At 42.2% G+C, this 25,554-nt stretch overlaps 1 protein-coding gene across 2 annotated transcripts in view; it reads right to left on the minus strand.

Moving 5' to 3' along the window:
- LOC115192072 (storkhead-box protein 2) overlaps positions 1-23,936 on the minus strand; it is a 60,772-nt gene extending 36,836 nt beyond the window's left edge. Inside the window, exon 1 of one of the 2 annotated variants that reach the window (XM_029750189.1) lies at positions 22,803-23,936. In XM_029750189.1, the coding sequence (XP_029606049.1) occupies positions 22,803-23,124 (322 nt within the window). In that variant the 5' untranslated portion in view covers positions 23,125-23,936. Of the gene's footprint in view, positions 1-4,635; positions 6,002-22,802 lie in introns of those variants that run through there. The other variant, XM_029750190.1, reaches the window with a different exon arrangement.
- Between the last annotated feature and the right edge of the window lie 1,618 nt (positions 23,937-25,554).

Here is a 25,554-nt window from a genome sequence, read left to right on the forward strand (position 1 = left end):
CTAATCCCCAAAACACGTGTAAATATTGTGCTATAAATTGTGCCTTCCTGTACTATACTTCTACTTAAAATGTTTTCCATTCTACTGAGCCATTTACTTTACGTTTGTATTCTTATCTTTTATTATTGTTGTTGCATTGATGAGAAAGAACCTGCTAGTAAGCATTCCGTTGGACGGTGTATACCATGTACATCCTGTACATAAGACTAATTGAGTGTATTCGCAAATGTAACTCACCAATCCACAAATAATAAATCAGTTCTACAAATGTAAATCACTTTGATCCCATAGAAAATGGGACTAGTATAGTTCTTATTTCCTCTATGATTTTGTGTACTTTTCAAATTCTGAATCAGCTAACAACAATCAGATGATGGGTGGAGAAACCCTGTCAAAGTTATGATTCTCTAAAAATGTAAGTCTTACGAAATTTCTGTGAGTAAAGACTGATTATCATATGTCACTTATTCAAATTCATCCTGTTACATGTCATTAATTATTCAAGTACAATCCAATGAGATTCATAGTTTATCCCTAAAAATGACTTACTTTCGCCTACCTAATTTCTGGTTTGGCTTTCTGTTTCTACAGATCACCCATCTACACCCACCAAGTGAATACAGACTGACGCAGGACGTCCATGGAAATTGATAAATGGTTGAAACTAAGTTGGTCCACCCTGGCCTTTATTGGGCCGTTGATTTTTGGGTTGGCCTTGATTTGGACCAAAAATAGATATCAATGCTTGGTCCATTTAGTCCCAAATGGACTGGCCTTGATTTGACCCATTGAACATAATTACTGCCAGTTCAGAAGCTTTTAAAATGCTAACAGAAGTGCAATAATAAATATTCCATACTTTAATAAAGTTGACATTTTTAAATGTTCACTTACATAGGAAGTCCGGCAGAGTCGTCGTTATAACGTCCGCAAAATACGTACAGTTGAAGTCGGAAGTTTACCAACACTTAGGTTGGCGTCATTAGAACTCGTTTTTCAACCACTCCACAAATATCTTGTTAACAAACTATAGTTTGGCAAGTCGGTTAGGACATCTACTTTGTGCATGACACAAGTCATTTTTCCAACAATTGTTTACAGACAGATTATTTCACTTAATCACAATTCCAGTGGGTCAGAAGTTTACATACACTAAGTTCACTGTGCCTTTAAACAGCTTGGAAAATTCCAGAAGATGATGTCATGGCTTTAGAAGCTTCTGATAGGCTAATTTACATTATTTGAGTCAATTGGAGGTGTACCTGTGGATGTATTTCAAGGCCTACCATCAAACTCAGTGCCTCTTCGCTTGACATGGGAAAATCAAAAGAAATCAGCCAAGACCTCAGAAAAAAATTGTTGACCTCCACAAGTCTGGTTCATCCTTGGGAGCAATTTCCAAACGCCTGAAGGTACCACGTTCATCTGTACAAACAATAGTACGCAAGTATAAACACCATGGGACTACGCATGGGGACAAAGATTGTACTTTTGGAGTAATGTCCTCTGGTCTGATGAAACAAAAATAGAACTGTTTGGCCATAATAATAATCATCGTTATGTTTGGAGGAAAAAGGGAGACGCTTGCAAGCCGAAGAACATCATCCCAACCGTGAAGCACGAGGGTGGCAGCATCATGTTGTGGGGGTGCTTGCTGCAGGAGGGACTGGTGCACTTCACAAAATAGATGGCATCATGAGGATGGCATCATGAGGAGGTCAAATTATGTGGATATATTGAAGCAACATCTCAAGACATCAGTCACGAAGTTAAAGCTTGGTCGCAAATGGGTCTATAAAATGGACAATGACCCCAAGTATACTTCCAAAGTTGTGGCAAAATGGCTTAAGGACAACAACGTCAAGGTATTGGAGTGGCCATCACAAAGCCCTGACCTCAATCCTATAGAAAATTTGTGGGCAGAACAGAAACAGCGTGTGCGAGCAAGGAGGCCTACAAACCTGACTCAGTTACACCAGCTCTGTCAGGAGGAATGGGCCAAAATTCACCCAACTTATTGTGGGAAGCTTGTGGAAGGCTACCAGAAATGTTTGACCCAAGTTAAACAATTTAAAGAAAATGCTACCAAATACTAAATGAGTACATGTAAACTTCTGACCAACTGGGAATGTGATGAAAGAAATAAAATATGAAATTCTCTCATTCTCTCTACTATTATTCTGACATTTCACATTCTTAAAATAAAGTGGTGATGCTAACTGACCTAAGACAGGGAATTTTTACTAGGATTAAATGTCAGGAATTGTGAAAAACTGAGTTTAAATGTATTTGGCTCAGGTGTATGTAAACTTCCGACTTCAACTGTATTTTAAACTATTTCACATAGAACTGAAAATGAACGTGGCTTAAATGACAGACAAAGACGCCTTTTTATTGTATTGTCAACTATATTTTGCTTAGTGGACAGGAACCACCAGGAACTTGTTTGAATACTTTAGAAATGCATCCTTCCTTCCTTGTTTTCTGGAGGTACACACAAATGTAGCTGTAAGCAAGGTACCATCCTATTACTTTCACAGATCCAACCGATTCACGTCTGTGATTACTTCATGGAAGGTAAGAACGAAGTATTCATATAGGGTACAGTTGTAATCTATCCAGAGCATCCCAAACGTGTTCAATGGGTGACATGTCTGGTGAGTATACTGTACAGACCATGGAAGAAGTGGGACATTTTCAGCTTCCAGGAATTGTGTACAGATCCTTGCAACATGGGGCTGTAAATTATCATGCTGAAACATGAGGTGATGGTGGCGGATGAATGGCACGACAATGAGCTTCAGGATCTCGTTATGGTATCTCTGTGCATTCAAATTGACATCGATAAAATGCAATTGTGTTCATTGTTCATAGTTTATGCCTGCCCATACCATAATCCCACAGCAACACAGGGCACTCTATTCGCAACGCTGACATCAGCGAACTGCTCGCCCACACGATGCCATACATGCTGTCTGCCATCTCCCCAGTACAGTTGAAACCAGGATTCATCCGTGAAGAATACACTTCTCCAGCGTGCCAGTGGCCATCGAAGGTGAGCATTTTCCCACTGAAGTCAGTTACAACGCCAAACTGCAGTTAGGTCAAGACCCTGGTGAGGATGATGAGCATGCAGATGAGCTTCCCTTAGAAATCCCTGCAGAAATTATTTGGTTGTGCAAACCCACAGTTTCATCAGTTGTGCAGGTGAAGAAGCCAGATGTGGAGTTCTTGGGCTGGCATGGTTACATGTGTTCTGCGGTTGTGGGGCTGGTTGGACATACTGCCAAATTCTCTAAAAGAACCTTGGATGCAGCTTATGGTAGAGAAATTAGCATTCAATTATCTGGCAAAAGCTCTGGTGGACATTCATGCACTCAGCATGCCAATTGCATGCTTCCTCAAAACTTGAGACATCTGTGGCATTGTGTTGTGTGACAAAACTGCACATTTATTGTCCCCAGCACAAGGTGCACCTGTGTAACAATCATGCTGTTTAATCAGCTTCTTGATATTCCCCACCTGTCAGGTGGATGGATTATCTTGGCAAAGGAGAAATGGTCACTAACAGGGATGTAAACAAATTTGTGCACAACATATGAAAGAAATAAGCTTTTTGGAACATTTCTGGGATCTTTTATTTAAGCTCATGAAACATGGGTGCAACACTTTACATGTTGCGTTTATATTTTTGTTCAGTATCGGTCGCTGATGTTGGCTAATAAATTAGCTAGCTTGTCAAGCAGTCATGTAGCTAGTTAGTCTGTGATGAAACATCACAACTTAAACAAGTCACACCAATGAAAGTCAAACTCCAAGGTTAGAATGTTTTTATATTTCATGCCCAAAACATCTCTATAATGAATTGTATTGCACAACAATGATTTGGTTTCAAATTATTTTGAGATGACTTCTACATTAAATTTAAAATATGCTAAACGGGGAGATTTATTTCATCTGAAAATGTTTTTTTTTTTAGATTGGCTGTTTAAACAAAAGCAACGTGAAATATCCCTTTAAAACATACCATGGTGTCATTAAAAACATAGACCATGAACTAACTACATTATTGATTATTCCCCATTTCACAGTCCTATCTGACACTTCACACAACAATACCAGATGGACAAGCATCTCACAGAAATGTGCATGCCATATGGATATGCAGATCACTCACACCTCAACCCATGATTCAAGGGGAAAGAAAAATCTGTGATGGGAGGGTTTCAAAGATTTAGCTCCAACAACATCCTATTGCTTACCATTTCAGCCCTTGGTTGTACTAAAATCCTAATATTACTGTTTTAATTAATAAATAACCAACCGCCACGATGCAATATCCTTGCCTGGGACCATTCAATTCCAATATTGTCTTTGCCCTTTTACTATGTCACTTAAACATTTTTATTTCACAAGCATTACAAGCATTACAGCAGACACTCACAAACTCAACCCTTTGTCATCACATATTCCATATCCATAGAAACCCAATAGTAGCCATGGAAAAATGTGATCTTGGAAGAAACCAAGACCTTACTAACCCTCACGTACAACGTCACACATGCTTGCCAACATCTGACAAGATGGTGAATTAGGGATGGTAGTGGTTGTGGTGGGGGGTGCTGTCAGACTCACCTGGCATTTGGTAGCCCCGGGGGGGGCCTGGTGAGATGTGGGGTGGAGGAGGGGGAGTGTGGTGGTGTTTCTGCTGGAGACGGAAGTCCTTCTCGCTCCGGGAGCGGGTGCGCTCCGGAAGCCGCTCGGACAGGTCCGAACTGGGCCAAGCCCGCCGCAAATTGGTGCTGCGGGTCTTTTTCATAGTGACCCCAGGGGCAAGCGGCTTGCCACGGGGCTACTACTGTGTTCGGGGGGAGGCCGACCTGAGGCTTAGTGCCTCCCCCACACCAGGCTGCATCACATCCGGCCGTGATTGGGAGTCCCATATGGCGACGCACAACTGGCCCAGCGTCGCCCGGATTTGGCCGGGGTAGGCCGTCATTGTAAATAAGAATTTGTTCTTAACTGACTTGCCTAGTTAAATAAACCTTAAATAAAAAAAAATCATCAGGGATGCCCGGTGCAAGGGATCAGGCGAGAGACATGACGGAGGACCAGCGTGCACGCTTGCACACACACACGCACGTTTTCTCATTCACAGGCAAACTACTACAGCCGCCCCTCAATCTAGACTGCGGTGGATCAGCATCTGCTGCGTTTTCCCAGGCTGATCCATTGCGGCGGAGGCGGTGATGGTTGCGCGAGGCATCACCCTTTTTTTATGTCAGCGATCAGTCCAAACCACCATTTGTAGCATCCCTGTTCGCATGCGTCGGGAGGCACATTACGTAGCCGCTATGCTGCGGGAGGGGAGGGGATGGCAGGGGTAAGGATGAAGGAAATGGGGCATGGGAGGCAAGGAGAGAGGATGGCGAGGAGAGATGGAGGTGTGGGAAAGTAAGGTTGGAAGGGGGTTGGTTCAGGTGAATGGAGTTTTTTTTGGTGGAGGAGGGGGAAGAGAGGGGCAGAGAATCGGCAGCTTAGCTGTCGAGGCTCTTCTCCACAATAGCTCAATTCACCATGGTAGCTATAGGGCTCGCTCGGCCGAGCCCCGGAAAACAAAAGAGCCCCCCTTTTGAGGAAAAAAGGAGAAAGAATAGCGCCCTTTACCCTGACCTCCACAGAAAAACTATAGATTGCAGAGTGTAGCGGAGGCCAAATCCACCGCGCAAGACCCGCTTGTCCTCGACGACACCACACCGAGAAAGGGTGGGGAGAGAAAAAAAAAATGGAGCGCATAGAAATAAAACAAATCCCAGAATAGATATCCTCCTGCTCTCTCGTGAAAATCCAATACGAGAATCCAATCCTAAAAGGCTCGTTGGAGCATCCATTCATTCAACCGACAGGGCTGCAGCTAACTCCAGTCAACGGCCAATGTCTTTCAACGCTAACCACCGCAGCTGCCACTGCTCCCAGAACCTCAAGAAAGGGTGTGTGTGTGTGCGTGCCTGCCCACTGTGCGAGATTCTGCGTGAGCATGCGTGTGTCTGTGTCTGGGTGACTGAGACAAGGGGAGGGGTAGGGGAAGCGAGAGAGCGAGGGAGAGAGAGACCGAGGACACAAGTATAGTGGAGAAGAAAGAAAATAACATACACAAAAATGCAGCAGCCACATGTGTCCTGCAAGCAATTTATTAAGGGACTAATGATGAGAGCCTCTGGCTGAGTGTTTTTTTTAACCAACCCCCTCTCTCTTTCTCTCCATCACTCTCTATCTCTCAGCTGTGCAGTGCCACTGCAGGAAAGGGGGCAGGATAAGCATGATGAGACCATCTCCTTCTCTACCCTCTAGAGACATGTCCCATGCTAATTGGGAAACTGTCCTGCATTACATGCAACAGAACAACCCCCAAAGCTTGGCCCCGCCCCTAGCTTCTGTCCCAGCCTATGAAAGCTCTGCTGTTAGATGAAATGGTTAAAATGATTAGCCCCTCTATATAACCACTGTATAACAATGTTGTATTAAATAATACAACAGAAATACCATCAAGGATTTGCTTCATCAATATTATTTTAATGTAACCTTTATTTAACTAGGCAAGTCAGTTAAGAACAAATTCTTATTTTACAATGGCAGCCTACCCCAGACTACACTGGGCCAATTGTGCACCACCCTATGGGACTCTCAATCACAGCTGGTTGTGATACAACCTGGAATCAAACCAGGGTCTATAGTGATGCTTCTAGCACTGAGATGCAGTGCCTTAGACCGCTGCGCCACTCGGGAGCCCCTAATTACATTGATTTCACATTTCTTATTTCTATTCAAAACCGCATATAGTTTTTCTTGGCTTACAATTGTTAGATGGGCTCCTGAGTGGTGCAGTGGTCTAAGACTGCATCTCAATGCAAGAGGAGTCACTGCAGTGCCTGGTTCAAATCCAGGCTGCATCACATCTGGCTGTGATTGGGAGTCCCATAGGGCAGTGCACAATTGGCCCAGCGTTGCTGGGGTAGGCTGTCGTTGTAAATAACAATTTGTTCTTAACTGACTTTCCTAGTTAAATAAACAAAATGTTTTAAACACAACAGGGATTCTTCCTTCAAATGTCATGCTTAGGACTTCTTTCCCCTATTCCCACTTGTGAGTGACACCACTAAAGACAACTTAAAGGTGTCCCATCACGATCATACCTCATCTACATTTATGTAGCCTACAGAAGCCAATTTTTTTGTATTTAATAAATGTTGTAGTTCAACAACAATGTTTGGTAGACCAGTCAGTCCTTAGCTCTGAGGTTTTGAGGTTCTACTGTAGCTTAAATCATCATAGACCAAAAGGCAAGGATTTAAAGGTAATACTTGGGGTCGGGAGTTCCCCTGAAGTCTACATGAGTTTTCCAGATGTAATAACATTTCAGGGAAGATGAGAGGGATTAGAGGCATGATGATATGCAGCTTCCCCCAACCCACACGGACCCCATACACACTCCGGTTGAACAACTGATGTAAAACTTACTTGATGCAAAGTTTTTGATACAACTGATATTGTTGTGATACAATGGAGAGTTTGTCTGCACACAAAATGTTTACACAACAATTGTGCAGTGTCTCCACAACACTTGTGTAATTCGTTTTATGCAGACAAACTCTGTTGTATCACAAAAGTTGTGCCAGATGTGTTGTACATTTTAGTCATTTAGCAGAAGCTCTTATCCAGAGCGACTTACAGTAGTGAATACATACATTTCATTTTCATTTCATGCATTTTATTGTACTGGACCCCGTGGGAATCAATCCCACAACCCTGGCGTTGCAAACACCATGCTCTACCAACTGAGCCACAGGGAAGGCGTACAACTTGAGTATGTACAGAGCCAAAGGTGTTAAATCCTTTTCCCCTCAAAATTGACATTTTTTTGTATTTCAAGGATGTTAATAATTAATACGGGCCATGGCAGAGACAAATTAATGAGATCAGAGAGGCTTCTACACACACGCGCACACACACACACACACACACACACACACACACACACCTAATTAGATTAAACTTTTTGGGGGGCGAATTCAATGTAACGTTGCTATTATCAGGCATCATCCTCCATGAGTCATGGCGTGAACTCTTGACTATTCTTGACTACTTCTGCACCATGGATTCCATTTAAATCACAGTTGAAAAACCAATATCATGTTATTTATGCAAAAAATAAATAAATAACAAACTCAAAATGACATGCATGAATTTGGTTTTAACTTTCTAAATGTCAGGGGCACATAAAAACGTCTGAATGCCTTATCTCAATATCAAATAACTTCTGGGTAACAATTAAGTGCCTTACTGTAATATTTTTCCATTAAAATTGTCAAAAATAAATAAAAAAAACACAAAAAAAACAATTTCTCAAGCAAGAATTTAGCTTGGACTGTCTAGGAGTGGTCCTTAGAGTGAGTGACCTAATTGGAGGGGCTAAATTGGAGGGATATGTAACCTGAAAACTAGCTGTTATTGGCAGATAGGTTTGGAAATATTTTTGTTATTGGTCTATTAACTTACACCGCCTGGTGATGTCACTAGGCAGGCCATAACTCCACCCATGCAAAACCTGTTGTAGATTGTATTTTCAACCAGCAACTATCAGGAAATAACACTGATAAAATGTTTCACACTTGTGCAGTGTTAGTTTCAGGAAAACTGAATTTTGGCTGCATTGGGCCTTTAATGTAGATTCAGCAAGATGACATAACTTTTCAAAAAAAAAAAATCCTTTCCTTTCTACTATGTTAAATCCCATCTAGGGACCGATGGGATTTAAATTAGTGCAAGTTAAAGCATGATGGTACAATGCATCTGAATGTTAATGATTCAAAGTGTTAATGTTTTAATTTTATCTGTCCCTTAACAAAAATATATTGTTATTATTATAAACAACAAGACCATATCTGTCCGAAACAGATATCAACAGTAACCAAATCTGCCAAGCTTGCCGTTTTTGGCTCTTGCTAATTTGCATCCTCCCGCATGTCCACAGCATAGGATACCCTCAAAGGAAAAAAGCTGAATCTTTTGAAACACAACAGGTGTAGACCTTACAGTAAAATGCTTACTTACAAGCCCTTAACCAACAATGCAGTTTAGAAAAATACCTTAAAAATGTAAGAAATAAAAGTAACAAATAATTAAAGAGCAGCAGTAAAATAACAATAGTGAGGCTATATACAGGGGGTACTGGTGCAGAGTCAATGTGCGGGGACACCGGTTAGTCGAGGTAATATGTACATGTAGGTAGAATTATTAACGTGACTATGCATAGATAATAACAGAGAGTAGCAGCAGTGTATGGGGGGGGGGGGGCAATGGAAATAGTCTTGGGTAGCCATTTGATTAGCTGTTCAGGAGTCTTATGGCTTGAGGGTAGAAGCTGTTTAGAAGCCTCTTGGACCTAGACTCGGCTCTCCGGTACCGCTTGCCATACGGTAGCAGAGAGAACAGTCTATGACTAGGGTGGCTGGAGACTTTGACCATTTTTAGGGCCTTCCTCTGACACCACCTGGTATAGAGGTCCTGGATGGCAGGAAACTTGGCCCCAGTGATGTACTGGGCCGTACACACAACCCTCTGTAGTGCCTTGTGGTCGGAGGCCGAGCAGTTGCCATACCAGGCAGTGAAGCAACCCATCAGGATGCTTTCGATGGTGCAGCTGTATAACTTTGAGGATCTGAGGACCCATGCCAAATCTTTTTAGTCTCCTGAGAGGGAATAGGCGTTGTCGTGCCCTCTTCACGACTGTCTTGGTGTGCTTGGACCATGTTAGTTTGTTGGTGATGTGGACGCCAAGGAACTTGAAGCTCTCAACCTGCTCCATTACAGCCCCGTCGATGAGAATGGGGGTGTACTCGGCCCTCCTTTACCTGTAGTCCACAATAATTTCCTTTGTCTTGATCACGTTGAGGGAGAGGTTGCTGTCCTTGCACCACACGGCCAGGTCTTTGACCTCCTCCCTATAGGCTGTCTCGTCATTGTCGGTGATCAGGCCTACCACTGCTGTGTCATCGGCAAACTTTGAGGGTGTTAGAGGCGTGCCTGGCCGTGCAGTCATGAGTGAGCAGGGAGTACAGGAGGGGACTGAGCACGCACCCCTGAGGGGCCCTGTGTTGAGGATCAGCATGATGGTTGTGTTGTTACCCACCCTTACCACCTGAGGGCGGCCCATCAGGAAGACCAGGATACAATTGTAGCGTGAGGTGTTAGTGATGAGCTTTGAGGGCACTAGGGTGTTGAAAACTGAGCTGTAGTCAATCAATAGCATTCTCACATAGGTGTTCATTTTGTCCAGGTGGGACAGGGCAGTGTGGAGTGCTATAGAGATTGCATCATCTGTGGATCTGTTGGGGCAGTATGCACATTGGAGTGGGTTTAGGGCTTCTGGGATAATGGTGTTGATGTGATACATGACCAGCCTTTCAAAGCATGTCATGGCTACAGACATGAGTGCTACGGGTCAGTAGTCATTTAGGCAGGTTACCTTAGTCCCTGTGCCCAAGAACACTATGGTGGTCTGCTTGAAACATGTTGGTATTACAGACTCAGTCAGGGACAGGTTGAAAATGTCAGTGAAGACCCTTGCCCGTTGGTCAGAGCATGCTCGGAGTACACGTCCTGGTAATCCGTCTGGCCCTGCGGCCTTGTGAATGTTGACCCGTTTAAAGGTCTTACTCACATCGGCTGCAGAGAGCGTGATCACACAGTCATCCAGAACAGCTGGTGCTCTCACATGCATGTTTCATTGTTACTTGCCTCGAATCCATGGCTTCTGGTTAGGGTATGTACGTACAGTCACTGTGGGGACGATGTCATCAATGCACTTATTGATGAAGCCAGTGACTGATGTGGTGTACTCCTCAATGCCATTGGAATAATCCCGGAACATATTCCAGTCTGTGCTAGCAAAACAGTCTTTTAGCTTAGCATCTGCTTCATCTGACCACTTCTTTATTGACCGAGTCACTGGTGCTTCCTTCTTTAGTTTTTGCAGCAGGAATCAGGAGGATAGAATTATGGTCAGATTTGCCAAATGGAGGGTGAGGGAGAGCATTGTACGCGTCTCTGTGTGTGGAGTAACGGTGGTCGCAAGTTTTTTTTCCTCTGGTTGCACATTTAACATGCTGGTAGAAATTAGGAAAAGCGGATTTAAGTTTCACTGCATTAAAGCCCCCGACACTAGGAGCACCGCCTCTGGATGAGCGTTTTCCTGTTTTCTTATGGCGGTATACAGCTAATTGAGTGTGGTCTTAGTGCCAGCATCAGTCTGTGGTGGTATGTAAGACAGCTAAGAAAAATACATATGAAAACTCACTAGGTACATAGTGTGGTCTACAGCTTATAATGAGATACTGTACCTCAGGCAAGCAAAACCTCGAGACTCCCTCGCCCTCCATGACTTTATTTTTTACTTAACTTATTTTTCTTAAAACTGCATTGTTGGTTATGGGCTTGTAAGAAAGCATTTCACTGTAAGGTCTACACCTGTTGTATTCGGCACATGTGACAAATACAATTTGATCCTGTTTTCTGCTAACAAAGCCTGCAGTACCGCGGTCAGCCTTGAACTCCGTGGCTTCAATGAGAGCGGGCAGTAGTTCTCTCATGGTATGGCCACACTGAGATGCTGAGCCTGCAAATTCTGATTAAACCAATGTTTTTTTAATGTGAGTTGTCTGTTGCCAGATGAAAGTCAACAGAGATGATTGTCCATAAAATAGTAGCACAATATGTTTGCCTTAAAGTATGCAACTGGTCCCCAAAAAGTAGAGATGGGCTGACAGACAAAAACAGACAATGTACGTCATATACAATTTCATCCGTGTTCATGCATCTCAATGTGGTCGTACCTGTAGGCCATCGGCACACTGGGACTTTGTGTCTGACAGTCCGTTGCCAAATAGTTGATTTGAGTTGTACTTTTGACGAACAAAAACGGACAATGATGTACGTCAAATACGATTTTATCCGTGTTCATGCGTTTGAGTGTGGTCATAGCCTTCTCTCAGTAGCTTACTTTGCCCTCTAATGATAGTACATTACTTTTCGTGGTTCCTGCCATCACAGCAGACTATAACATGTGGCGACACCATGTCAACAGAAAAAACCCTATGACTGACTGTACAGTATGCCTAAAAGGCACAGCTATTGACACATTTGTCACACTTTCAAACGTGTTTTGGGTTAGACAAATTGATCAGTCACAGCTTAACATTCCACCTACAATACCAATCAAAAGTTTGGATGCACCTACTCATTCAAGGATTCTTCTTTATTTTTACAAATTTCTACATTGTAGAATAACAGTGAAGACATCAAACTATGAAATAACACACATGGGATCATGTAGTAACCAAAAAAGTGTTAATTAAATCAAAATATATTTTAGATTCTTCAAATTGCACACTCTTGGCATTCTCTCAACCAGCTTCACCCAGAATGCTTTTCCAACAGTCTTGAAGGAGTTGTTGTTGACTGCTTTTCCTTCACTCTGCGGTCCAACTCATCCCAAACCATCTCAATTGGGTTGAGGTCGGGTGATTGTGGAGGCCAGGTCATCTGATGCAGCACTTTATTTAAAAACCTTTATTTAACTTGGCAAGTCAGTTAAGAACAAATTCTTATTTACAATGACAGCCTACTCCAGCAAACCCTGACAACGCTGGGCCAATTGTATGCCACCCTATGGGACTCCCAATCACAGCCAGACATGATACAGCCTGGATTCGAACCAGGTACTATAGTGAAGCCAATTGCACTGAGATGCAGTGCCTTAGACCGCTGCGCCACTCGGGAACCCATCACTCTCCTTCTTGGTCAAATAGCCTGGAGGTGTGTTGGGTATTTGTCCTGTTGAAAAACAAATGATAGTCCACTAAGCGCAAACCAGATGGGATTGCATATCGCTGCAGAATGCTGTGGTAGCCATGGTGGTTAAATGTGCCTTCAATTCAAAATAGATCACAGACATGTCACCAGCAAAGCACCCCTACACCATCACACCTCCATGCTTCACGGTGGGAACTGCACATGCAAAGATCATCCGTTCACCTACTCTGCGTCTCACAAAGACACTGCTTTTGGAACCAAAAATCTCAAATTTCGACTCATCAAACCAAAGAACAGATTTCCACCAGTCTAATGTCCATTGCTCGTGTTTATTGGCCCAAGCAAGTCTCTTCTTCTTATTGGTGTTCATTAGTAGTGGTTTCTTTGAAGCAACTAGACCATGAAGGCCTGATTCACGCAGTCTCCTCTGAACAGTTGATGTTGAGATGTGTCTGTTACTTGAACTCTGTGAAGCATTTATTTGGGCTGCAATTTCTGAGGATGGTAACTCTAATGAACTTATCCTCTGCAGCAGAGGTAACTGGGTCTTCCTTTCCTGTGGCGGTCCTCATGAGAGCCAGTTTCATCATAGCGCTTGATGGTTTTTGTGACTGCACTTAAAGAACTCCGGATTGAGTGACCTTTATGTCTTAAAGTAATGGTGGACTGTTGTTTCTCTTTGCTTATTTTAGATGTTCTTGCCATAATATGGACTTGGTCTTTTACCAAATAGGGCTGCTATCTTCTATATACCACCCCTACCTTGTCACAACACAACTGATCGGCTCAAACGCATTAAGAAGGAAGGAAATTCCACAAATTAACTTTTAACAAGGCACACTTGTTAATTGAAATGCATTCCAGGTGACTACCTCATGAAGCTGGTTGAGGGAATGCCAAGAGTGTGCAAAACTGTCATTAAGGCAGTTTAACACTTTTTTTGTTACTACATGATTCCGCATGTGTTATTTCATAGTTTTGATGTCTTCACTATTATTCTACAATGTAGAAAATAGTAAAAAATTAAGAAAAACCCTTTGACTGGTACTGTATACTTATTCACACCCAGTTCTTGTAGGAAATGCAAACTTGTAGTATATTTGAGTTTTTAAAATGCTTTTAAAGGTTTTCATTTCCACTTTGTGACATTTCAGACTTGATTTGCCATAACGAAAAATGTATAAACCCCTACAATAATCCACATAATAATTCACATTTCCTGTTGCTTCAGGATTATTTTCCTGCTTTAGCAAACTGTCTCAAAGTAAGATCCTACATCTGTATGGCCCGCAACAATAAGTTTCCACAAACTGACACTGCGACTGTGCATTGGCCAGAAAGAACTTGGCCAACCACTCCAGAAACTGAGTCTTCCTTAAAGCACGTTTGTTTTTGTTGAAGACCATCAAAGGGCTCTTTTGAGTGTGAACGCAGCCCCTAGCTCACAATAGAGCCCCCAGTCATTGTCTCTCTAGCGTGGCGGCCATTGCTTGCTGCAGAGCCTGCTGACTCATAAGTATAGATGGAGGAAGGAATGAGGGAGGGATGAAAGAGGAGGTGAGGGAGGGAGGGGGATGGAGGGGACGGTGTAAAATTTGCTGAAGTTCATTCATACCAAAGACAAAATAGGAGAGGAAGAGAGGAGGAGGAAGGAGACGCAACACACCAGCCATCTTATTTCTCAATCGCGCTGCAACAGCGCTCGTAGCCATGACAACCCAGTCTGATGATCTCATAGCTGCAACTGAGTGCCATCCCTTAAAAGAGCCAAGAGTTGTTGTTGGAGCTATAGACACAGAACAGACTACCGACAAACAGACAGAGCCAGGCACAGGCAGACAGCAGACGCAAGGAAAAGCAATACAAAAGACTGACACTTTGAAGCTGCTGTATGAGAAATAGGCATTGTAGAGTACAACAATGTTCAAATGTATTTATAAAGCCACTTTTACATCAGCCGATGTCACAAAGTGCTGTACAGAAACCCAGCCTAAAACCCCAAACAGCAAGCAATGCAGATGTCAAAGCATGGTGGCTAAGAAAAACTCCCTAGAAAGGCAGGAACCTAGGAAGAAACCTAGAGAGGAACCAGGCTCGGAGGGGTGGACAGTCCTCTTCTGGCTGTGCCGGGTGGAGATTATAACAGTACATGGCCAAGATGTTCAAACATTCATAGATGACCAGCAGGGTCAAATAATAATAATCACAGTGGTTGTAGAGGGTGCAACAGGTCAGCACCTCAGGAGTAAATGTCAGTTGGCTTTTCATAGCCGATCATTCAGAGTTAGAGACAGCAGGTGTGGTAGAGAGAGCGAATCGAAAACAGCAGGTCCGGGACAAGTTCAGATCAATTCAGTTCCACACCAGTGAGCCAGATATGGGTCAAATACATATCTGCTGTATTTGAATTACATGTAATTACTCATTTGAAACAGCATTTGTTGAGTATTTGGAATGTACTTTCAAACATTATTAAATACATGAAATACATAGTTTGCAAGCATTTGGGATTTCTTTATATTGGTGTGTGTGTGTGTGTGTGTGTGTGTGTGTAAAGCCATAGTCTATAAAATGTCCAGTAATTTCAATTGAGGAAACACTGTAAACCTCTACAGTTAGTTGTTTAAAGAATATGACTTAATAAATTAGTACAGCTCTCTTCTTACCTGGTGATAACCAAAGTTGTTTTTGTTGTCTTATGGCACTTGGACAGTTTGTAAACAGATGATGACTATTAAATTACAACAAAAAGTTATATTTCTATGAACTGTCTGGGGCTCGAGTGGCGCAGCGGTCTAAGGAACAGCATCTCAGAGCTAGAGGCGTCACAACAGACCCTGGTTTGTTCATGGGCTGTATCACAAACGGCTTTGATTGGGAGTCCCTTAGGGCAGTGCACAATTGGTCCGGGTTAGGGGAGGGTTTGGCCGGGGTAGGCTGACATTGTGAAATAATAATTTGGTCTTAACTGACTTGGCTGGTTAAAAAAAACTAATATCATTAAATGAGCACAGATCAGGGACTATTTGCAAGTGAAAATATAGTGTGATGCATTTGCAATGTTTACATTTTGATTGGTGGTAAGGCCCACTCTTTAATAGTTGGTCCACCTTACATGGTGTGCCTTTAGTATTTGCTCTTAAATGTGCATCTGGTCATGCAGAACTCAAAAGATGGGCCACTGGTCATATGCAACCAGGTGTTGTGCCCCCTGGTGGCTGCTATCCAAACCCAAAGGGGTGTATTCATTAGTGCATACCGTAGCAAAACATTTTGCAACGAAAATGTGTTTCTTAATGGACAAATTCAGCTAGGTCCCTCCCCATTTTGGCTTCCGTTTGGTTCCTAGTGCATATATACATCCCGGGCGGTGTTCAATAGGCACAAAACAAGGGGGGGTGAAACATGAAGGTACTACCTGAACTTCTCCCATATAAGAAACTCTTGTTTTCATTTTCCATTGCAGGGCTATGCCTTAATGAACATGACCCGGGCAGGAATGCCCTTAGTTGAGTCATCCCCTTAGCTGGCGAATCGGAAGTACAGTGTTAGAAGAGGTCTTAAAAGAAACATTGTGCACTGGGCCTTTATTCCTCGCCTTTCTTTTTCTACAGCAATGGAGACCAAAAGCCCACAGCAAGAGGCATGTTAATTAAAAATAAAATCTAAAAATTCACTAACAAGATAGAGTTCTCCTTGGTTAATAAACCAAGTGAACAGACGGTTAAAGATACATGCATGAATAATTATATTATATGCCTAATTACAAATCAGCTCCTAATACTGCTAAACCAATTATGTATAATAAATAGTAACAAGACAAGAAAACTCGCCATTCGGCTGGGGTAATTCATCAATAATTATCTTCAGGTTTTAAGCAAGGTGACTGCAGCGACAAAATGCAATACTAGCAATCTCACCCTGCTAAATGAAAAGCCTAAGGGGCCGGTTTCCCAGACAGAGATTCTCCATTCAGAATGCTTTTTAGTCCTGGACTAAACTTAATCTGTCCAGTTGACGAGACACAGATTAAACCTTGTCCTGGACTAAGAAGCATGTTCAATGGAGAATTTCTAGACTTCTATGGAACCGGTGTATGGGGAAACATGCACTATAGGTCAAAATATTGTCAGCATTAGGCTAGGGACCAACTTCCCGTTTGGGCCAAAATTGAAAAGAGTAAGTACGTGTGTGTGAGAAAACAAATACTATTTATTATGCTTAATTCAATGTGCAACCACATCTGCAGAGCTACTGCTACTTGATATCGGCCAATGAGGTCAGTGCAGCTGCAGTATGAACTTCCCTCTATGGCTTTGTCAATGTAGGCTGCCTGGGCAGGCAACAATTACAATTCAACACATTTTGGTGCCATGACAAGTGCAGAAACTTTTGCCAAAGTTTATATTCCAAACAAACATCCACACAAAAAAACGCTTTAAACATGTACTAAAAAACATTTCCAAATGCAGTACTTTTAGTTTTCTGAGTATCCCCATTTGCTGGCATAATCAAAGTGAAGGAAGTGTTCTAATGAGGGTAAATACAGAAAACTTTCCATCACACATCAGAGACATCCAGGATGTGGACTATTATTTACAGGTCTGTAATTTTGTATTTCAAATCTACAGTGAATGTTCAAGTAGAAACAGGTTAGGGGATTGAGAAAGCCTTACGAATTAAAAGCATAATTCCAACAGCTTTATTTAAAAAATAATTCTCACAGTTTCCACATTGACCTCAGGGGGCAAGCCGACATGTCATGAAGCATAAGGTACTACATCTCTGAGAAACTAAGCCTACTCCAAGATGTCACACATCACTACTGTATAGATCGCTATAGATTTGGTGTGGGCAATTCTGTGGGTGCAGGTTTTTGGTCTACCCTGCAGTAACACACCTGATTCTACAAATCCTCCAATGAATCACCGAATTCCATGAAGGCTCATCGTCTTCCATTAAAACTTAGATTAGTAGAATCGGGTGCTATTGCTTGGCTGGAGCAAAAGCCTGCCCCCACATCGGTCCCTCACAGGGTAAGATTGCCCACACTTTCTCCAAACCTTGTGTTTATTTTCACGTTGTTGTGTCTCAATAGGGCACTAGGCTCTAAATAGGAGTTGAGTGCAAGTGTTGGGTCACTCTGAGGAAGACATCAGCTTGACATCAAAATGTCTGTCACCTGTAACCTGCTCATCATAACAATGGATTAAAGCAGAGAAAAATGTATTCATCTCTGTCTTTTTTGTTGAGTACTTTCTCCAGATCTTTTAGAAACCCATTGTCAACCCAAGTGTTCAATTGACTTTAAATGTCTGTTTTAAAACCCAATTTGTTGATATTATAAAAAAATGTGCATCCACAAATAATTTCAAAGTAACTTCAAATTAAGTTATGTGGTTATGAGTGCTGCCCTTGTGAGGTAACTAAGGGACCTGGGAGTGATGTCTACTGTATTTACCACCATGAAAGCCATGATGCATACCCCACAAGACATGCCACCAGAGGTCTCTTCACAATCCCCAAGCCATGACTACATTGAACTCTATTCCACATCTGGTAACTGATGCAAGCAGTAGAATCAGATAGAAATACCAGTGGTGTAAAGTACTTAAGTAAAAAATACTTTAAAGTAATACTTAAGTAGCTTTGGGGGGTATGTGTACTTTACTATTTATATTTTGGACTACTTTCACTTCACTACATTCCATACATTTTCCCTGACACCCAAACGTACTCGTTACATTTTGAATGTTTAGCAGGACAGAAAAAGGTTCCAATTCACACAATTATCAAGAGAACATCCCTGGTCATCTCTACTGCCTCTGATCTGGCGGACACACTAAACACAAATGCTTCATTTGTAAATTATGTCTGAGAGTTGGAGTGTGCCACTGGCTTTCCATAAATAAATAAAAAACAAGAAAATGGCACCATCTGGTTTGCTTAATATAAGGAATTTGAAGTGATTTGAGTATAATTAAACTTACGTATAATTAAAACCAAATAGACTTTTACTCAAGAAGTATTTTACTGGGTGACTTTCACTTTTACTTGAGTCATTTTCTACTAAGGTAACTTTATTTTTCCTCAAATATGACAATTGCTTACTTTTTCCACCACTGAAAAAATAGACCTTATGGGACAGCGAAGGAACTGTGAAGAGACACACACAAAGGTAAAGACACACGCATACATTGTAATATTGGTGTATGGTGGTATTATACATTTTGTATTGTAGATATGTATGTAGTGGTGTAATAATGTACTGTTTTATCTTTTGTTTTATATGTAATGTAAGTGCTTTAATGTGTTCGCAGCAGCTAATGGGGATCCCTAATAAATATGAATACAATGATAGAGTAATGAGAAGCAGGCGACAAAAAGCTTGGCATTGTGTGACCCATCCAAAGGTTTTGTTATATTATTGTGACCCACCAAGTAAACACAAATCTGTAGAAAAAGACAGTGCTAAATAAAGTATCCTACTTAAAATATATATTTCAAAAGTTTTTCCTCCATCACGACCGCCAAGTAATTAAACATGTTTCTGGCCGGTACCCAGTCTTAAGTCGCAACCATAGAGAGGAATTACTCTCAACGCATCAGTGGGGCCCCGACCCACCACTTGGGAAACACTGTCAGAGTTATTCCTGTCACCCTTTTGGAAATACTGCCAGAGTCATTCCTGTTACCATCTAGGATATACTGCCAGAATAATTTCTGTGACGTCTATCGTTTCCCCCAATTCTCTCTTCCAGGCCCCTCCTCTTCCTTCCATCGGGGAGAGTGCTTCAGTGTTTAGCATGGTTCCTTTCCTGAACAGACCCTCTACTTTCCTTCCTGCATGGGACACTTCTCATAGCCCCTTTGTTAAAAGCCCGCAAATGGAAACAAAGGGCTTTCATTCAATTAAACTAGTAACCAGGTTTCCGGTACAAGTAAAAAAACAGCCTTTTCCGCACAGCGAGAAAAAGCATGTTCCAATCCACTTGCAATAGTTTTATTTTGGTTTCAATGCAAAAACATTGTTTCGTTGAGTACAGGAATGGACATTTTGTTTTGGATGTTGTTTTTTGACTTAACCGGTTAGAGTTTAAACGAATAGACCCCACAGTCACAGCTGCTATGGGCTTTCCTGCTGAGGTGGGATGCGCCTTTCCTTCCTCAATTCAATGGGTGTGTGTTGGTTTTAACCTTGAGAAAACCAAGGACAACATTCTTCCACTACCTCTGTCAAATTGGGCCAGATAAATAGTCGGTGAATGAAGGGTTCCTATCCACTGGGCACACACTGGTTGAATCAACGTGGTTTCCAAGTCGTTTCAATGAAATAACGTTGAACCAACGTGGAATTGACATCTGTGCCCAGTGGGTATGCACATGGAGCAGCTGCCTCCACTACCCCCCTCGTTAATCAGTGACTACCACAATGACATGATGGGGGAGAAGGGGCTACTGTCAACGGATGCACACACCTAATAGCAAAAAACGTTTGCTGCCGGATGCTGCAATTCACAAATCAGATTACATGCAAGAGCTTTGATAGTCAAAGAAACACAACATCCCCTTGGGTGGTATTTAGTTGTTCAGTAATCAGTAGCTTACCAATTCCGGACATTGTTCAGGACTGAAGACATCCCAACCCTACAGCAAGTTATAATCAGCCAAATACCATATGACAAACACAATTGTCAGTTGGCATCAAATATACATTTAAAGTTTTGTCTGGTTAAAGCGAAAATGTAAAAACAATAATTTATGTGATTTTCCATCTTCTACAAATGGCAAAGCCCACCCCACATGGCTTGATCAACCTAAGCCCTTTGGTCTTCAGACCTTCAAATGTCGAGTGCATGGACATCTAGCCACATCGCCGGTAGGACAATGTATCCTTGATCTGCAGTGAATTATTAATGGCCTATTAGATTTATTTGATGTCTGACATGACTATTGTTCACAATTGCACCTAACAAAAACCGACAGAAACAAAAACAGACTCTGGCAAGTGAGAAAACCCTCGTTAAAGGGATATTACAGGATTTTGGCAATGATTAAAAATGATCTACTTCCCAAGAGTCTTGTGGATACCATTTTTAAATCTCTGTGTCCAGTATGAAGGAAGTTAGAGGGAGTTTTGCGAGCCAATGCTAACTAGCGTCAGCGCAGTGACTGGAAGTCTGTGGGTATCTACTAGCATGCTGTACATGTTCAGAATGGAAAGGAACAAGCAGACCTCAGATATACATGTATCCCAGTAAACAGAAACAACTTTCCTAAACTTCTAGCAAGTCTAAGTAACCATGGCCATCCCACACATCTATGGGAGAGGTTTATGCACAAGAAAGTACTGACTGTGATACGGATTGCGGGCTGAAGTATAGCCCACCCACACAACACTATCAGAAAATGTCCAACAGAGCCACATACAGAATAGAATGGCCTAACATTGGAATTAGAAATATGTGGAAAATTCTGGAATCTGCCAGTGATTCTAAGCCCCACCTTAGTTTCTCTAGCCGTGGGAGTATCAGACCAGCTTTCTCCAACCAAACAAACTTAATAGGTTAGACCAACTTGTGACTCTGAACTTTTCTATCCAAAGCCAACCATTGTTTTCAATTTCAAAAGCTCTATTTCCTCACCTTTTAGTCAAGTCAATGTGCATGTGATTATTGACTGTTGTGAATATGAATTCAACTTCCAGCACTCAGTAAGACATGAACCTGATACAGTATGACTGTGTTTTGCCAGATGAAAGATGGGTCAGCAGACAGAGTTTTCCACATCTGTTGTATGTTCAGCACTGCGCTGGCCAAGCAAGACTAGTAGCACTAGCAGCTTGCATGAGCATTAATATAGAGCCCTCATTAGATTAGAGACTATTCATCTGTGGTTATTTATTAGCTATCAGGGAAACATACCAAATCTTATCAGTGCTGGCTACTTTGGTGGTAGGGTCAGGGAGGGCATGGTACCCCCCTCCATGGACAAATAAGCACAGAATCTCCCCTTGTTAGAAACTTTTTGTCAATCAATATTTGACTGTTTTGCAACTTTCCCATCCTTTTGAAATTGTTGATGTGGCAGAAAGAGAGAGAGAGATAGAGAGATGTTTACATGGTCCTGAACTTGGTCTCTTCACAAAGCAATGGTGTTTCTCAATAGGTATGTGATTTCTTGCTTACAGTACATTTAAAAAAAACACACAAATAGCTTACTCTCCCTGAAAGCAGATTTTGTTCAAACTTTAAAAGCATTTTGAGTGAGCGACCCTGAAGTTTTCCACACTAGACAACCACCTCGGTTCAACTTGTCCCCAAACTTCATGGTATACACATACACACACACACACACACACACACACACCACTCGCTCTAGCCACACCTGCATCTCTACTGCTCTGATTGTTTACCTGAAAAAAAACAGATCCTACTAATTTCAAGAGAAACTCCAAAGTCCCACACATATTTCCCTTACTAGCAGAACAATGGTGAGGAAAGTGGGAATTAAGGAAACCACAGGTAGGGCTAAAAATTAACATGTATTTTTACTCTTCTGCTGGCCTCAGGGTTCTCCCATTACTCCTCCTGGGCTCCATGAGTCTCACACATTCATTTTGATCACAACCCAATGCGCACAGATGTCAATTCGACGCCTATTCTACGTTGGTTCACTGTGATTACATTGAAATTACGTGGTAACAACGTTGATTCAACCAGTGTGTGCCCAGTGGGAAAGGCCTACTGTTATTCATTAAAGTTGAGGCACACTATCCTATTGTGCAGAGTGGACCACCACAGTGTTCAGATGACCTGAAACGTACCTTAGGCTACTCAATAAACAAAACAAACAAGTGACAACAACCTGCCTGGATGGCATTATGATGATAATCACAGATAGCCTATAGGATTGATTGAGTACAGTCTTACCGATGCACTTGATCTCGAAACCTCCGGGCGGTTTGAGGGCCCGCCTCGTCCATCCCGCTCTGAGCACCTCGAGGTGGTGTTCCTTCCCTTGGATCAGCAGGACATCCTCGTCAATCCAGCCTAGGAAAAAAGTCTCCGATATCGCATCGGTCACTTTCTTATTCCAGAAGTGCTGCATGTTGACAGCTTTGAAGTCTGCAAATATCTCGTAGCCCGTGTGATGTTGCTGGAGCTTGTCGGTTATCGCGGGGGACTCCTCGGCGCCAACCCGAGACAGCACTATGGCCAGGGAGTGAGGCGCGATCTGCAGAAACTTATCCATGTCTCAGTGCTTCGCTCTCCGCGACACCATGAATGATACCAACGTCCAATTTCTCAGAGCAGCATGTTTTACAGTATGTTTTATTCCGTACTTTGATATATTTCCAAAACGAGCACATCTTCTTGATGTTTCAATCTTGATTTAGGCCTATTGAAAACTGTAGGCTACGACACAATAAACCTGACAGCACACATTTGATCTGCATCACGCAAAATGGAAATGTAGGCTATAGCCTATTATTACAATAAATGTTCTCGCTATCTGTATCCAAAAACGAATCTTAACATGTCAAACGTTTTTATCAGGCGACAGTAGCATACCAATTTAACAGAAAAATGAACTCTCAAAACCAAGCTTTCACATATAGGCTTTAGAAGAAAATAGGTGAACCGATTATTCCATGGCCCACTTCCCAAGGAAAGCTATCCGTATTACTTTCGCAAACGGTGAGAACCCCTCAGCTGTGTGTGTACGTCGATCGATCAGTGCATAGGGAATATAGCTGCAAGTGCAGGCGATGACATCATCGTTCTGCCGTTCATGACTTCATTTGGTGCGCAAAGGCAGCCTCCCTTTCAATGAGGGCGCACCATGTCTCCGCATTCATCCAAAAAGGAAGAAATAATCCAAACTGGGTTACATTTTCTTCTGTGTGTAAAACGCCTGACATATAGCCTACTGTATACTATTCACAGTCAAACCCTCAGTTCTTTGAGAAGATAGAAGCCTAATCGAAGAGGAACAAGACCACCCAATATTTGACCGTAACTCCACCTACAGCCAACCCTCTGAACATCACGAGCTCCATACGGGGTATTGCAACAGGTGAAAATAAAAATATTTGACAGTCAAATGACAGGCGATGGAACTATAGACTACCTGTGTAGGCAGACTGGTCTCAGACTAGACGTAACATAGTATATCTAAATCCAGGACGGACACTCAAATTAGTATGATATGTTACGTTTGGTATGGTTACATAAAATAGAAGCAACGATTTTTATAACTAACCCAAGAAAGACCAGAGCCTGTCGTTTTCAAATGGGAGTAAATTAATCATAGTGGGCAGAACAAGCAAGAAGGTGGGTACAACCAAAAATGAGCTAGTGAGATCCTATTAATGCATTCTAGCCTTTATTTGCATATTTCAGTTAGGGAACGCCTACTCTGTGAAGTGTGCAATAACACAATTCGTCCTTGCACTCCTAAACAATGCCTTTAGAAACTTTGGCAAAGGGTAAAGTCTACAAAAGGAAAAAACACAGTCCACTCTGTTACAGATTCTAGTTTTGGAAACATTAAATTGTATGAAGATTAAATGTTTCAGCGGTACATTTTTTTGCAGAATGTCAGCCAAAATCCATTTTGCTTCATCTTCTCCCACTGGTTTTCCTCTCATCACCATATTTGGTAGTGAGTGAAAACGCCAACTGGATGCTTCACATTTATACATCTGGTGAAATATCCGTTGTTCTGATGAAGGCATAACTGCCGAAATGCATTAGCCTGTCCAGCTGAAAATAAAAAGATGAAAAGGAGGGGACATGATTGTATTTTATTTTTATTTTTTTTAAACTTTTTGGAGTTTCCAATGTTTCTTGAACTTGGGGTTTCATTGCATGGTTATTGTCATATGGCAGAGCACCCAGCTATTAAAGCGAGAGAGTGCACCTGTTACCCACTCCTAATGTTAGCCACAGCAAATTGGAATTCATAACATAAACGTTTTGCTAATTCATAACATACTGTATTAACTGCAATTCATAACTGAAATGGATGGACATCCACAAATTAATACATATGAAACGTAAGATATTATACAAAATGGAGTGTCTCAGATTTACATACAGAATAATATGAAATGCTCTGAAACTGTAATGGATACTCAGAGAGAAAGAGGTGTAGATTCACGCACAGAGCGCGGCAGGTGTTTATTTTGCCTTCGCAGAAGGCAGGAAACGTGGTCATAGGCAGGCAATGGTCATACACAGGTAGGCAAACAGGCAGGTGAATCAAAACTAGGACTGAAGGCTATAACAGGTTCTCACAAACGAGCTAGGAAAAGGCTTAGTAGAGTCAAAATGAACAATACCGCCCAAAAGGCACAAACAGAATGAACTGAACTAAAGGAGCTCATGAGACCAGGTGAGTAACTAACACAGGTTAAATAAATGAACAAAAAGGAAAGACAGGGCTACGTTCAAGAACACAAAGAAACAGAACAAGGTTGACTAAGAAAATAAACAGAACCTTTCAGTACCCCCCACTCCCCAAGGGAGGCTCCTGACGACCCAACGGCACCAGAGGGTGGAGCGGGCGGGGGAGCAGAGGCGGCCGCCTACCTCGGAGGCGAGGTCCGGCAGGCTGGTTCGACAAGGTCATGGACTGACCGACATTCTGTGTCGAGGCTGATGTCCAGTGGGTCTGTTC

This window comes from Salmo trutta, chromosome 4 (assembly GCF_901001165.1).
Source record: "Salmo trutta chromosome 4, fSalTru1.1, whole genome shotgun sequence".
NCBI lineage: Eukaryota > Metazoa > Chordata > Actinopteri > Salmoniformes > Salmonidae > Salmo > Salmo trutta.